We start from the raw sequence: 15778 nt of genomic DNA, 5'->3' as shown, positions 1-15778 counted from the left end.
AAAAGGCGAAAGTCAAACCTTTCATTTTAGGCCCGATGTCTGAAACCCAAGGCTGAACAATGCCCCTAATCCATTCAGGCATGCTCTGGAGTCTGATAAAGATGATGGGGTCAGCCAGGAGAGAGCGCCAAAATCCTTCTCAAGCCCGGATAATGGTCCAAACCAGGGTAAGCACACTAATGAGCCCAGTTCCTTGAACAAGCCCATGCAGGAGGGTTAAAGTAATAGGTTCTAGGCCCATTGCATCAAGCCCAAAACCTATGGAGACAAAAAAGAAAACCCGAGAAGCTGTGGGTAGGAAAGAAAACACAAAAATATCTTCTGCAGTTTTAGAGAGATGGGTGTCAAGCCATTCGCCCAGGCAACTGCGGTAGGTAACGAAATGAGCTCTTTGTATTCAACGGAATTTATGGTTCTAGAGTTTCGGGAATTCAAACCTGGGGGTTCATGCGATCCTATGGTAAATTCGTCTGATACAAGCGCCCCTGGGGAGAAGTAGAATTTCGAACCTAGTGATGGCCAAATAGAGCTGAAGGTGGATGAGCTGATGGGAATAGACGGCGACGAAGACGGGATGGAGATCAACTCGAGTTCAATGGTAGTAGGACCGCCTCTGCTGGAGAGTGTTCATAAGGCAAGCCAAAGCCCCTCGGAGCACGCCGTTGCGCGTTTCTTGTCTTGCTCCCTGAAGCGGATTGACCCGGCACTCCAGTCAAGGCAAAGGGCTAATGGTGAGGCAAAGGAGATAGCAGAAGCAAAGTTTCATTGTGATAAGCTGGAGGTCCCTGAGGTGCCTATTGAGGACATGCTTTTTGATGAAGGAGGTGAGGTTCCAAAATCCTCCTAAGTTTTTTAATTTACTATTACTTGTTTTTGTAATTATTATTTAATTATTTGGAATTGTAGGGCTACTCTTAACCCCACCTTCTGTAATAATGTTATTGAGCTGACCCGTATTCACAATCCTGTTATTTTGATCCTAACCGAGACTAAAGCTAGTGGTGATAGGGCGAAAAGGATTGCTGACAGGTTGCCCTTTGATGGGGCAATTTTTGCTAACACTATTGGTTTGTTTGGTGGCTTGTGGTTGCTTTGGGATAGCTCTTGGGTCAGTGTAACAAAATTATCGATGATGGAACAAGAAATCCATGCTTTGGTCACTCCAATTTATTCCAATGCTCCATGGCTACTGTCTACAGTCTACGCCAGTCCGAGATTTGCAGAGAGGCGCCTTCTTAGGGATAATTTGAAGACTGTGTCTGGCCTCCATTCCTTTCCCTGGGTGCTAGCGAGGGACTTCAATGAGGTTCTAATGGGCGAGGATAAATTCAGGGGGAGAGCTATAAATATTAGTAGAGCTTTACGATTCCAAGATTGCCTTGACTCTTGTAGGATGATTGACATTGGATTTTCTAGAATCCGATTCAGGTGGTCGAATCAGCGTCCTTTAACTCATCTCATCCAAGAAAGAATTGATAGAGTTTTTGTTAACGCGGAGTGGAATGGATTATTTCCTAAAGCATCTGTCCAGCATCTTGAAAGGGCATACTCTAATCACTGCCCTATGTTGTTGTGTTTGAATAAGAGTCAAGATGTCAAGTTTCCACACCCTTTTCAATTCTAGCCAATGTGGCTAACCCACCCGGGCTTCCCGGGGGTTGTGAGAGAGGCATGGGCCAGCCTAACTAGGCTCCCTATGGCCGTCAAATTTTGTGGATAAAGCTAGGATATGGAACACGAATGTGTTTGGGAATTTGTTTCATCGTAAGAAAAAAGTCTTTGCCAGACTTGGGGGTATCCAAGCAGCCTTGTCAGTTAATCCTAATAATTTTCTGGTGGATTTGGAGAGAGATTTGAGAGCTAAATTCTACGAAATTGCCAAATTGGAGGAGTTTTGGGCCATGAAATCCTGGATAACTTGGTTGGTGGAAGGTGATAGGAATACTAGTTTTTATCACACCTCAGCATTGGTTCGTAGAAGGAGAAACCGTATTTCGTGCATGAAAGATAGTGTTGGTAATTGGGTTCAAGGGGAAAGAGCAATAGCTTGCTATATTAGAAAATGGTACTTGGATCTTTTTACGTCTAGCCACAGCTATGCATTCAGGTCTGCTTGGAATCCTCCTTTTTGGAACAACTGTCTAAGTGAGGAGGAGGCAGAGACCCTTGTCCGACCAGTATCCAATGATGATATTTCTGCTAGTTTGTGGTCTCTCAAGGCTTTCAAAGCTCTTGGCCCTGATGGCCTTCATGCGGGGTTTTTTCATCACTTTTGGTTATTGGTTGGGGACACTGTGCGAAAGGAAGTGAAAGGTATTTTTTCCTCAGGGAGGATTTCGGATTACCTCAATCAGGCTATCATCACTCTTATTCCTAAATGTCAAAACCCTGAGACCTTCAATCATTATCGTCCTATCAGCCTATGTAACACGGTTTATAAGATAGTCACCAAGATCATTGTGGCTAGACTAAGGCCCTTACTTCCTGGACTTGTTTCTCCACTTCAAACAGCTTTTGTGCCAGGTCAGAAAGGGTTGATAATGCCATTATTGTGCAGGAGATTATTCACTTCATGTATAGGAAGAGAGGTAGAGGTGGGAGTATGGCAATAAAAATAGACTTGGAAAAAGCCTATGACCGGCTTGAATGGAGTTTCATTAGAAACACTCTCACTCTGTTCAAGATTCCCAACCAACTAATCACCTTAATTATGAATTGTGTCTCTTCTTCGTCTATTTCCATTTTGTTCAATGGTGGTGCCTTTGAGCCTTTTCTTCCTTCCAGGGGTATTAGACAAGGTGATCCCCTCTCCCTTTATCTTTTCATATTATGTATGGAAGTTTTGGGAGCCTCCATTGCTAATAAGTGTAATTCCAATCATTGGAACCCCATCAAGGCTTCTTAGAGCGGTCCAGCCTTCTCACATTTATATTTCACGGATGATTTAGTTCTCTTTGCAAGGGCTGACCGGAAAAATTGTGTGGCAATTAGGGAGGTGTTGGACTCCTTTTGTAGTATTTCAAGCCAAAAGGTTAGCCATGAGAAATCTCGTGTCTTCTTCTCTCCCAATGTGTCTTCTGATGTTAGGGCTGAGTTGTGTGATACTTTGGGCTTCCGCTCTACTCCTTCATTAGGGAAATACCTGGGGTTTCCTATTAAACACTCGGTTGTACCCCAAGACTTTGGGTTTATTGTTGAGCAGACTTGCCGGGTGGAAAGCTAACCTGCTCTCCTTTGCCGATAGGCTTGTTTTAACCCAAGCCGTTACTACTACAATCCCCACCTATGCCATGCAATGTGTACCTCTTCCCGCAAAGATTTTGAATAGCATTGATAGACTTAGTCGCAATTTTCTTTGGGGTTTGTCAGAAAGCAAGAAGAAGCTGCATTTGGTGAGTTGGAAGAAAATTGCAAAGCCTAAGAAAGATGGGGGTTTGGGTATCCAAGCAGCCAAAGCTAAGAATATTGCCAACCTAGCCAAGTTAAATTGGCGTCTTCATACTAAGTCTTCCTCTCTTTGGGCTAGAGTCCTCTCTCAAAAGTATTGCTCCCCGAGGAAGCTGTCCAATGCTCAATCTTTCAAGTCTTGTTCAACTACTTGGTCAGCTGTCCGTAAGGGTAAATCAGTTTTCAATAAAGGAGTGAAATGGGTAGTTGGCAAGGACATCAATCTTTCTCTCTAGTTTGATAAATGGTTGAATAGAGGCCCGCTTCAGAGTTTAAATGCAAGACCCCTTAATAGGGGGGAAGAGCTGACTGCCTTGAAAGATGTGACTAGGTTCTCGGGTTGGAATCGGCGTGGTTGCTCTTTCTCCTTCCTTGACAGATTGATCTCAGAAATTATGGCTACCCCCATCTCCTTTTATGCTCAAAATGCGGATCACATTACTTGGTCTTCATCTTCGAGTGGGAATTTTGAATTGAAAGAAGCTTATAAAATTGCATGCGTGGAAGAGGAAGATCACTTCTCAGGCTACTTTGATGGGGACTAGATTTGGAAGACCTTCACTATCCCAAAAATTAAGTGCTTTGTATGGCAGTGCCTACACAAGAGCATTCCAGTCAGCTCTGTTCTTGCAGCAAGGGGTATGGAAGTTTCATCGGTGTGCCAGCTGTGTAGGGATGGTTCAGAGTCCATTTTACACATCCTTAGAGATTGCCATGTTCCTTGTAGTCTCTGGTACTCTTTATCTCCTCCTATGGCTGCTTCCATTTTCTTTGGCTTAAACTTATCGGAATGGCTTCATCTAAATTGATGCTACACTAAATCCTCTCCTAATTCGGATATCAGATGGGGTATCATCTTTTCTTTTGGTATATGGACATTATGGCTGAATAGGAATGGTGTGGTGTTTAGACAAGAGAGTGGGCAGCGAAATCTAAAGGCTGATGTCCTCACTAAAGCAACGGAGTTTGCTTACATCGGTATTAATGCAAAACAGACCTCCAACCGAAGGCAAATTGCAATCAATTGGCATTTTCCTCCTCCTGGCTGGTTCAAGCTTAACTCAGATGGCTCTTTGCTTGGCAACCAGGGGAAGGCAAGTGGCGGGGGCTTAATCCGAAATGATAATGGAGAGTGGCTGAAAGGTTATGCTAGAAATGTGGGGTTTTCGACTAGTGTGGCTGTGGAACTTTGGGCATTATGCAATGGACTCAGATTATGCATAGCTCTCAAGCTTCTTGCTGTCATCATCGAATTGGATGCCAAACTTACTGTTGATCTTCTGCAGAAACCAGATGGCCATCGGAATTGCATTGATGCTTTAGTAAGTGATTGTAAGACCGAATTAGGCCTTATTCCTAGAGTCCAAATTAATCATTGTTATTGTGAGGAGAATAAATGCGCTGATGCGCTCGTTCGAAGTAGAGCTTTGCTATCCCAAGACTTTGTAATTTTCTTAGACCCCCCGGCGAAAGTTTCCTTGCTTTTGAGTCTTGATTCTACTGGAGAGGCCTATGACCATGTTGTTCATGTTTAGTGTTTTATGAAAGTTCCCCTGTTTACCCAAAAAAAAAAAAAGATTGTCAGGACATCATTTATTCATTGTTCTCTTAGCTATATCAAATACCCAAACGCACGGACATGGTTAGCCTACATTTTTTTTTTTAAATTCTCATAACTGAAATTAGTAAATGAACTAGGAAAAAAAGAGAAGAAATAATGTATTTTTCAATAAAAAAATTTAAGCATTGTTTAGTAAATAAAACAAAATTAATAAAAAGATTGATTCAAAAAAAAATTTTAACCGAAATTCATTCTAAAGAGGGAGTTGAGGGATAGGACCTTGGGGTATTTGATACTGATTAGTGTGATCTAATCATGTAAAATCTGCCTTGTATCCTGAAGTACATGGACTCCTGAGTACTGACACACTTTGTTCCCTAAGTCAAAACATCAATTGAGATTGTTACTAGGTTTCTAGTTAATTTAGAAGCAGCATGACAACTTACAGTTGGTTGGGTTTATAACTTGAAATCAGCATTTAGAGACTCTAATAACTCCTGCATTGGATATTTTGCCATTAGGGGGCTCAAGCTGTTTTCACAATTTATTACTTCGCAGAGTAAGGGACTGGATCAGCCAAGAAAATTTTATGAAGGTTAAGCAAGATCGAGTCCAACTCTTACTACTTACCTATCTAAGATGCAGTTTTGTGTTTATTGTAATTTGTAATTCAAAATGTAGGGTAAGGTAACCACATCACAGTAGTCAAACTTGTATCTGATTTTCAGTTACAAGCAGAAGTTTGTGAAATGTCAAATTGTTCAGATTGTGATATTTTTAATCTCCCTTTGGTACCCATTTCAGCAACGGTGTTTATGCAGTATGATTCATCCGTAGCTGACGAACGACTCTTTTATATGTTCCTCTCATTGTGGTTTACTATGGTATATAATATATTCTTTGTTAGAGCTACATGCTGCCATGAACCATGTGTATTTGGTGCTTTTCACCAGAATTTAATCTTTTGAATTATTTCTTTAGTTCAGGATCACGAACAGTCTTACTCATGTCTTGCATTTAATCCATCTCTAACAAAAAGCCTTCCACCTCAATACGCAGCTATCAAAGAAATGGTTATTGAGGGGTTTAAATTTGGTACAAATATATGCCTAGTTTATGCGAATTGTTTCTTCTCACAAAAAAAAAAAAAAAAACTGTTAACCTTCTTAAATCTATCTAATAAAAAAAAAATCTTAAATATATCTAATAAAAAAAGATGATATTACTATTTGAACGTTTTAAGAATTGACACAATTTATTTATGAGAAACCAAGGCCTAACATGGGTATACAGTAAAGATAAAAATAAGTAGCACTCTATCAAATATCCCTCAGTACCCCTTGTTCATGCTTACTATTTATTATTTATTTAGAAGATTGATGGATGAAATTATACACCATTCATCTTCCTTGGTAAACCATCAACTTCCTGGAATTGGGTACGATATCAGAGTGCAATGAGGGTGTAGTTGAAGATCTATCAGGGTCAGGCTCATGTGATGCTGGAATTGGAGGCTTTATTGAAGATTGTTGCTCAGTAGATGCAACCAAGGTTTCACTGTCTAGGATCCCAGGCAATGGCTCTGAATCCGGTAGAATATCAGAATGTGATAATTGTGGAGTACCTGAAGATATATTAGAGTTAGGTTCAAGTGACGCTGGAATTGGGCACTTTATAGAAGACGGTTGCTCAATAGATGCCTCAGAATGTGATAATTGTGGAGTACCTAAAGATATGTTAGAGTTAGGATCAAGTGATGCTGGAATTGGACACTTTGCAGAAGATGGTTGTTCAAGAGAGGCATGACTCAAACTCAGGAGAGTGGATAAAAAGAGAAGGGAAGCAAAGGCATAAGAAAAAAATGGGAGGTGGGAAATGGAAGCCATAGCTGTATTAGTTGTTTATCTGTGCAGTGCATTAAAGAGGGTGATGAGAATTTATAGGAAGAAGCCCCTCATGACTCTTAATTGGCATGTGAAACTTTTAAGAATGTATAGAAAGTGGTGACAATAGGACAAATAGGACACGTATTTGCTTAGTTTTTTTTCTTTTTAATACAAAATAGAATTTTTACTCTAGTTTAATCTAAGTGTATATGTGTGTAAAACTTCCTCCTGAAGACTTAAACCCCGACCCTTACTCCCCCATACCTCACAAGCATTTATATTTGTGGAGTGACCACCGCACCAAGAGTGCGCGGTGGTGTATCTACTTAGTTTTTAGTCTTTTGAAAAGGCATGTTCATAAACCATAACTGTTATCCACAATTATAGTTTTAATTATTAGCAAAATTACAATTTATCCCACATCTTATTGTTACCTTATTATAATTTAGTTCACAAAATTTCAATTGTTACATTTGAATTCCTAAAGTTTGGACTAAAATAAAATGGTTAGGATTCCATCCAAAGACCCCTTAATGATTTGATTTCAAATTGAACATTTGAAAATCAAAACGTAGTAATTGTGATGCGGTGGTGGAACTAAATTGTGACACGGCCAACCATAAAGGGGTAAGTTGTAATTGAAAAGTTTGTCCACTAAATGCAAAATCAATTAATTTAGACAGAACCCTAACAATTTAATCAAAACTTTGGGGAATCAAATGTATTAGTTTAAATTTTTTAGATAAAATTATGATATGACCAAATAAAGGGGTAAATTATAGTTTTCTCTTTTGGAACAAATAACGTGAATGTGGGATATGTGAGACAAAATTAGGACAGGATTGTGGAACATGGAAAGATTGTGAAATAATAATAATAATAAAAGTTTCGAGCTAAGCTGACGTTTCTTAGTGTTTTCAATAAAAACATCAACGGCTCAAATTCTTACTCCCATTATTGAATCATTAAGAAATAAGAAGTTTCTGATAAAGATTCACATTGTATCGTGCAGAATATATTTCCTTAAGTACTCTAGTTCTATGCATACTCCCAAGACATCAAAGTAAAGCTAAATAAGAACCTTCCCATGATCATATTCAATACTCCCACAAATTCTTTATTGTCTTTTATGTAATAAAGGTCTGATAAAGATTAATAATTTTGTAGTTCAAGCCTTTTTCTTTTTTTTTGGTTGGAAATTTTGTAGTTCATGCTGATCGTACTGTTCTTACCATTTACTATGCTTGTTTGTTGAATTTCATTTTCAAAATAAGATCAAATAATATTTATGTAGTGATCAAAATCAGAAAAACGTTTGTCTTAAGACATAATTTGATGTAGAACATTTATATGCTTATGATCTTTTATGTACATGGCAAATGACAGTCTTCTTAAAGTATCTTTTAAAAGTTAGAGTTTCACTTCTAATCGTACTTTTTTTTATTACATACGGTAAAATTTAAACCCATGTAGTCCACTCAATGATGATTGCTTTTATCAATCGGCTAAAAAATCAATTGACCTTTTTTTTGTAGGTAGGATTTGAACCCGATATCTCATATCATTCAAAATTGAAATTTTTTTGAAATTGTTTGCTAAGGTGCTTTCACTTTCACACAAGACATCTATGAAACTGGTTGACGAGGCATGCACAAAGCGGCATACACCCCCCACCCCCCACCCCCCCGGGCGGGCGCGCAAAAGATTGATTTATGGATGTCACCTGAATACTCACCCTGGGATTTTTGCAGCACAAGCGTCAATTGTGTTCACAATTTAAGCAACTTTTAGAGTAAACAAAACACACACACACACAAGGCCTCAATTCTTGACTGAGCTTTATGCAGGCATATAAAGGAACTGCATTGTCTATACATTGTTTATGACCATATCGATACTTACATACCCATATCACTTGAATGTTACTTAATCTTGACCTTCAACATTTTGGCGCCATCAGAAAACAGATACAGATTCCAAGTAACTGTATAAGGGAGGGAGAAAAAAGAAAAATGTATGACTACCTAGATTTACAACAATGGTTATAATACATGGCAATGCGTTCTCAAAACTAACTTCTTTTATAATTACACAAGGTTGACCAACAAAACAAGACAGTATAACTTCCATTTGTAAATGTTCTGTAATTTGATACGCCAACATTTTGCTGCAGTGTCGAAATCTAAGCAAAACCTCTCAATGATACCTGCCCCCCTTCCCCCTGGCCTGGGGTAGCCTTTTGAGTTTTGACACAAGAAGATAAGTCAGCGAGAATATAATAAGGACACCTGAATAAATATCAGACAAGGGCTCAATAAAAATGAAGCGGTATATAGGTCTGAATGCATGAGGTTAGGGTGTGTAAGATACTAAGATGCCATTTGATAAAGTCCAACTACTATTTCCCAGTGGCTGAAGTTGATGAGATGCCATCTATGTCAACATTTTGTTCTACTAGAAAATAAACAGCGTCTCATCTCACTATGAATTATCACCTTCAAGCCCTAGGGGCATTACACCCCACAACCAAGTCAAAAGTAATTTGCCATGTGCACAACAATGCAATAAGTAAAATTACTGTATGACTTTATATGGTGCATGTTTTTACCAGAATAGACTACTTTCTGCAAGTGTAAGGTTTCAGAAGAAATAAGGCAAATTAAGTTTGAAAGCTAACCATGGCACTGTTTTGGTTTTTAAACTCTATCCTCTGAGCAAAGCTAAACCTTTTGTATAGAATTGATTGGCATGGCACGTTTCAGAAGGGATCTGTAATCTTGACTCCTAGACCATTCATCAATCTCACGAGCACGTAGAACAGGCAGAGGATGTGAAAGTTGCCTTGTTTGAGCATTTCTGGAAAGCATAAGTAGATTAGGCATCGGTAACAAAGATAAATAACAACCCAATTTATGTTGTCTGCATGAATGGTTGCTCACCTTATATACCAGCCAACTGGGCTTGAGGAAGCTCTGTCGTAAGAACGAGCTTGCTCCAAGAATGCATCCACATTCAATTGATCAGCCATAGATGGGCATCCCCCAGCTAATTTCATAAGCACAGAGATGACCACCTCTTGTGGGAGTGTCAAATGAAAATCAGATAATCAATCAAACTGGTATACAACAGATAATAGTAAAATGCGTAGTTTAAGTTTTTAATATCCATATACCTTAGGGTCTTGAGCAACAAGAAGGGCTGCACGATCACAAGTCAACTCTGCTGCTCGGAGCCAGCGGAACAATTGTTCCTCTAAGCTCTGAGCTATTAGCGCACCAAGACCTGAAAAAGTCATGGACTTTAAAAACACTGTGATGCAATTTGATAATTTAACCCAGAAACCAAGTATCAATAAAGCAATAACAAGCTCAATCATCTTACTAAGTGACAAGCAGAATTTTAATCATGAATATCATTAAAGAGTCCCCTAGCTCTACACTTCTCAGATAATAGGAAATATTGGGAAACAGAACCAGATTCTAATAATTATTCCCTAATACGAATGGTTGGCTACATTTGGCCACATGCAGACATTCAGAGCACTTACATACACAAACACACAATGTAACAGCTGCATTCTCCTCACAGTCAGACAAACAAATTTTATATATCCACTTGTGATCTGCCAAATAAAATGCACCTCAGCACCTGAAAGATCTTATAGTGCAGTCTGAAATCCAATCATTTTGTGGTTCAGGAACCAGACCCTTTTTTCTTAATTAACTATGTCAATATGTCCATCACAATCCCATAATAATGAAATGTATGGTAATAGTATGCATTTACCCTTTATTTTTGGTATAAGTAAAGACTAAGGAAAATAGTATGCATTCACCTGAACAAGCATAAAGCACCAAATGACCTACCAGGTACAGAATAAGCCCCAAGGGTAAGAATATTTGCATATGTAAGCCATACACCATGGTCGCATTTCAGGTGACCCAACTCATGAGCCAGAACAGCCTAAATAGCAGTAGACTGGCAGGAAGTTAATAACATTTCATAATATTATATAGAACTTTCAATAGAATTTTGTATGTAGGCAATTAAATGAATGGACAGAAAAGCACATTAACTATGACATAGATTTCAAGCAATAGAAAAGAATGCTAAAAGGGAAGGATTGCAACAGGTGAAAAAAGAATCACAAACATGTTTGTAACAAAGAGATGAAAAAATAGACCTGCAATTCCTTCTGCGTCAGAAGCTCCACAAGGCTGGTATGAACAACAACAAATGGCCTTTTACCACTTACAGCTAAAGTATATGCATTTGGTACAGGACTTTGTCGGACATACAGATCAGGAGCCTCAATGTTCAATACCTCCGCAGCCTCCATCATTAATCTATGAAGATCAGAAAGCTGATAGATGAAGAACATAAATTTAATGCCATTAGATAAGTTGATAACAAGAAAACATGATTTTCACATTCATGTCTTTCACCAAGGGATGAAAACTTAATTGAACATACCTAAAACAATTATCATCTCTATAGACACAAGAAATTTGACCAATATGGTAAGTCCCTCATATATATCTTATAAGTAGAGTTAAAATATTTTTAAAGATGTGCCTCACCCATTTGGAAAATGGCACGACATTGGTAATAATATGGGATGAGTTGGAAATGCCACCTTACTTCTGTTGGACAACAAGCATGACTAATGAAAACTAAGTTCTTTCAATTAATATCCCATACATATACTTATCAGGCAACAACAAAAAATATTACTAAAAAATTATCAAGCAACAACATGAACACAATTTGATGTCAGAAGGACAAACTTATGTGAGACCCTTGCACTTTCAAGGAGTTAAAGAAAAGAAATATGAATAACCATATTCTGATGAGTAAAAGAAAACACAAACATCCTGAACAAGAGTATTCCATAGACTTCTAGAAAAACTAACGTGAACAGAGCACAAAGTATACACATTACAATGAAGATTATAGATGTAACAAAGATTGAATTCCATGTTCATCTCTGCTTTGGAATTCTCCAATAAATGTACAAAACAAGAATCCACTAGCAACACTTAGTACATTCACAAAGAGACCCAGTAAAAGAAAATGAACACATGGCTCCAACTCGAACAAGATATACATCTTCCTCTACAATATTCTTCGTCAAAAAAGCATTGCATATTACCTGATCTTTAGAAACAAGAACCGATGTCCCTATATTCTCCAGAAGCATGACCTGCTCGGCAACAGTTCCTGCAACGACGCATTTCGATCCATCATCATTAAAGTAACATCACCAGAATTTACACTCAAATCTTATCCAACTAGAACACAGCATTTCCAAAAAAATTAAGATTTAAAATAACTCATCGTCAAGTTCATATCGAAAACACAGACAAAAGCGTAGCCATTCATTTCCTAAATTAATTACCTAGTAGAGCCTTTCCGAGTTCATTCAACCCTGGAATCGCTCTCAATATCAGCGTGTTCTGCACAAATTCAAAATTAAACCAAAACAATAGTAATAATTAGATCACAGAGAAACTCTAAGCACTCCACTATTGCAAATATAAGTTAATAAACCAGCCATAACAAGCTTAATCCCACTGTCTGTTTGCTGAGAAAACATGTAGAAATACTTAGTCAAAGTAATTTCTCGATAAACGAACAGAAAGCGAAGAAATCATCAGTAACAAAATTGAAGTCAATCAGTCAGTCAGTCAGTCAGTCAGACTCAAACCTGCTTATCAAGTGGATGACGAAAATCATCGGCGTCGAGGTTGCGAAAGACAAGCGACGGCGACGCGGCTCTACAAACCGAAACCCTAATCCTGGTGCGATTCTTCTTTGGCGTTAAGAATCGAAGCGAAGACGAAGAAAACCTAAGGTTATCGGAGGCGACGAAGCTGAAACAGAGAGATTTGGGGGTTTGGGAGAAACAGAGAGAGGAGAGAGGCACGGAAGCCATTGATAATTGATTGAAGCTGAAGCTGAGAGAGCTGGAAAAAGAGAAAGAAGTAGTTGTAGTTGTAGTAGTAGTAGAAGTTCAGACTTAGAAAAGCGTTTTGAAAATTTTCGTTTTTTGGTGATGAAAGCACAGTAAGAGACAGAGAGAGACGCACACGCACGCAGCCAAAGCACGAATGAGAAGCGTGATCTATGTTTGGAGTGAGGCGTATGTGCGTTTGCGTCCACAGCCTACTCATGGCAACGGCTTCGCGCCATTTCGTTTTCAGTTGACTATTGTGTCATCCTCGTCTGTTTTTTTTTTTTTTTTGCGAACTCAAATTTTATTTTATTTTTAATGAATTGATTGTATCAATTATTTAATCCCTTGATTTTTCTTATCCTCATTTTTTGTCATTTTTTAAAACCAACCATGTTATATTTCAAATTATATGATGTGGTATTAGTAAAAATAAAAAATTAACTACTAATTAAATCACTCAATTCAAGGAATCAAAGATTCAGAGTTAATGGAGTTTTATAGAAAATACTTCAATTCAACTGAGAAAATAAGTTTAAATGTAATATAGGATTATTTTTAAATATTTATGGTTTGAATTTTAATAACAAAATCTTTAAATTCATTGTTGATGATTCCAGATATATGCTTTTGGATTGTCCAAACAAGAATGCCTACATATAAATTCATTTAAAAACATAATAATAATTAGATGTATACTAAAGTTCTTAAATAAGTTGAATAATACTTGTGGGGACCGAGGACCAAGGAGTCTAATTCGAGGGTGAATTTGCCCAATCAAGGTGAGAATAGGAAAGCAAACTTCGAGGATCGTGCCTACCCAAGGAGAACAAGAAAGCCAAAGGACGACTGACATCCCTTAAAGATACAAGGATTAGAGAAGGGATAGCAGTAGAAGGATACAAGACCTGCAAAGGTGGTGGGAGGAAGTTTCTTGAAAAAGACACCTCCCATCTTTGCATTCAGTACTCTGCACCAACCTAACCAACTGCATTAATGAGGAAATGACCCTTAAACAGTAATTTCACAGCTAGTAACTCTCTCTACTACCTCCAAAAGGGTCTTGGTGAGACACGTATCTTAAAGAATCCATTGAGATGTATAGGTGGAGGGCTAAGATGTAAGGAAATGAGCTATATAAGGAGGGAAACCACCCATAAAAAAGGGGTTGAACATTTTTCAATGAAAAAAGGAACAAGTGAGTGAGCAAAGTAGTACCCTATAAAGCAGTTTCATTTTAACTTATCAATACTAGACCCATCCTCGAACTTGCCTAAGGTTGCGTTTTCATAAAATTCCCGTTTCATTATTCCTCATTTAAGCTGCGTTAACTTTAGACTTAGAGCAATCTCAGCGTTGTACTTGATTTAGAATCCCGCTCTATTAAAAATTCATTGTTTAGGCTTCATTTGAAGATCCAGGCAATACTATTCTAAGTGAGCTTAGGCCCTTACATTTCTAGTTTTTACACTACTTAATCTTTTTTTTTTTTTTTTGGACAACTTTTAAAAAAAAGAGGCTTATAAGGATATTATTTGTTAGAGTATGCAAATTGTTCATTAATGATTTTTTATACTAGAAAATGTAAAATATCTTGTTACTTTTTAACTTAATTTTTGCCATTGCTATGCAATAAACTTGTTTCATTTTTATATTTTTCAATAAGATATGAACAACTAATTCTTTTAGAATATGATAAACAAAATTTCATTTCAATTTATATTTATACTAGTAATAAGTTTTTGTAGGAAAAAGAAAATCTAGATTAGTTTTAAATGGATTGGAAGTGTTTTCAAATTAGATTTAAATAAAATGGGTTAGTAGTAGTTTTAGAAAGTTAAAATAGTTTTAAATATATTAAAATTAGTACACATATAAAGTGTTATATCGCATAAAATTGGAATGCAATTACAATCTAATTTGAATTTTTGATTGAGCATCCACTTTAATGTTATTATAATTGTAAGTGCACAATTGCACCTGGCCCCAAAAACAGTTACGGGCTCAGGCCCAATGAGCCTTAAACAATATGAATTTGTAGAGTGTGGGCTTGAAACCCAGGTTAGAAGGGTTTGAAGATTAAATGACAAGTCAAAGATTGCAAACACTTGAAAACAACAAGGAATATTGTAAATCAACCTGCTCGGACGTAAGCCGAGAGATGTTCTTATATTCTCTCTTTCTCTTTTTTCTTTTTTCTTTCTTAGATTACAAAGAAGGAGCCCCCCCTTTCTGTTCTAAGTTGCTCCTTAAATACTCCTCTTTTTGATACTTTGTACACGTGTTGCCCCAACTCCCCCTTAGCCTAGATATTTCTTTTCTCAGTGCCTTTGAATAGTAACCAGAAGTTTCCCTTCCACTGTTCAGGTGTCACTTCCCCATTAATGCGGCCAGGGTGGTAGGTGCAGGATCTTTAATGTGGAGGTGGCAGCCTTTATCTTTGGTATTTCCTTAACATCGGTGCTTCTAGGACATTCAAGGGTTTCCCCCCTTTAACCATCGATCTTGACCGTGTCATTCCCTAACCTTTATCATGAAGTCCCGGGTTCTCCGCTGTCCGTCCGAAGAGAAATTCACCATCGGCTAGATCCTCGGATCCTCGGCGTATGGGCCGACCCGTAGTACTAACAAGTTCTAAACCCAAGAGCAGGTCGGCCTTCCTTAGTATGGCCCAAAGGCCCACATCTCCATCAGGGTCTTTTTACTCCCCACAATAGCCCCTTAAAACACCAATTTTCAACGTCCGAGGAGAAAAATAGGGTTTTGATCTGACGAGAACCTACTCCACACACTTTGTGAGTGATTACACGTGTGGAAATCGTTACGCGTTCTAGAAGATGCCACTTGGCGGTTTTATTTTCAAAAATGCGCGCATTTATGACTGTAAGCCACACTTTGCCCTCCACGTTCAACGGCGAGATAGGTATCCAA

At 38.0% G+C, this 15778-nt stretch overlaps 1 protein-coding gene and 1 long non-coding RNA gene across 3 annotated transcripts; one reads left to right on the top strand and one right to left on the bottom strand.

Moving 5' to 3' along the window:
• Positions 1 to 308: 308 nt before the first annotated feature.
• LOC142617959 (uncharacterized) lies at positions 309 to 966 on the top strand. Its single transcript, XR_012841117.1, has 2 exons — positions 309 to 824; positions 907 to 966. It is a non-coding gene; the product is annotated as an uncharacterized LOC142617959 (long non-coding RNA).
• A 7744-nt stretch (positions 967 to 8710) lies between these two features.
• Positions 8711 to 13034, bottom strand: LOC142638473 (plastoglobule-localized metallopeptidase 48, chloroplastic). 2 transcript variants are annotated; one of them, XM_075812502.1, is made up of 9 exons: positions 12602 to 13034; positions 12293 to 12350; positions 12047 to 12114; positions 11078 to 11257; positions 10761 to 10857; positions 10067 to 10176; positions 9834 to 9967; positions 9572 to 9750; positions 8711 to 9130 (listed from the first exon to the last, which is right to left on the bottom strand). In XM_075812502.1, the coding sequence occupies exons 1-8, from the start codon at positions 12827 to 12829 to the stop codon at positions 9615 to 9617; spliced, it is 1011 nt and encodes a 336-aa protein (XP_075668617.1). In that variant the 5' UTR covers positions 12830 to 13034; the 3' UTR covers positions 8711 to 9130; positions 9572 to 9614. The 2 variants fall into 2 exon arrangements, with proteins under 2 accessions (XP_075668617.1, XP_075668626.1); XM_075812511.1 differs by having other exon boundaries at positions 8711 to 9182; positions 12602 to 12981.
• Positions 13035 to 15778: the final 2744 nt, after the last annotated feature.

The sequence above is a fragment of the Castanea sativa genome, chromosome 1 (genome assembly GCF_040712315.1).
Source record: "Castanea sativa cultivar Marrone di Chiusa Pesio chromosome 1, ASM4071231v1".
Classification (NCBI taxonomy): Eukaryota; Viridiplantae; Streptophyta; class Magnoliopsida; order Fagales; family Fagaceae; genus Castanea; species Castanea sativa.
The sequence above is the reverse complement of the archived record's forward strand: the minus strand, read 5'-3'. Positions and strand labels throughout refer to the sequence as shown.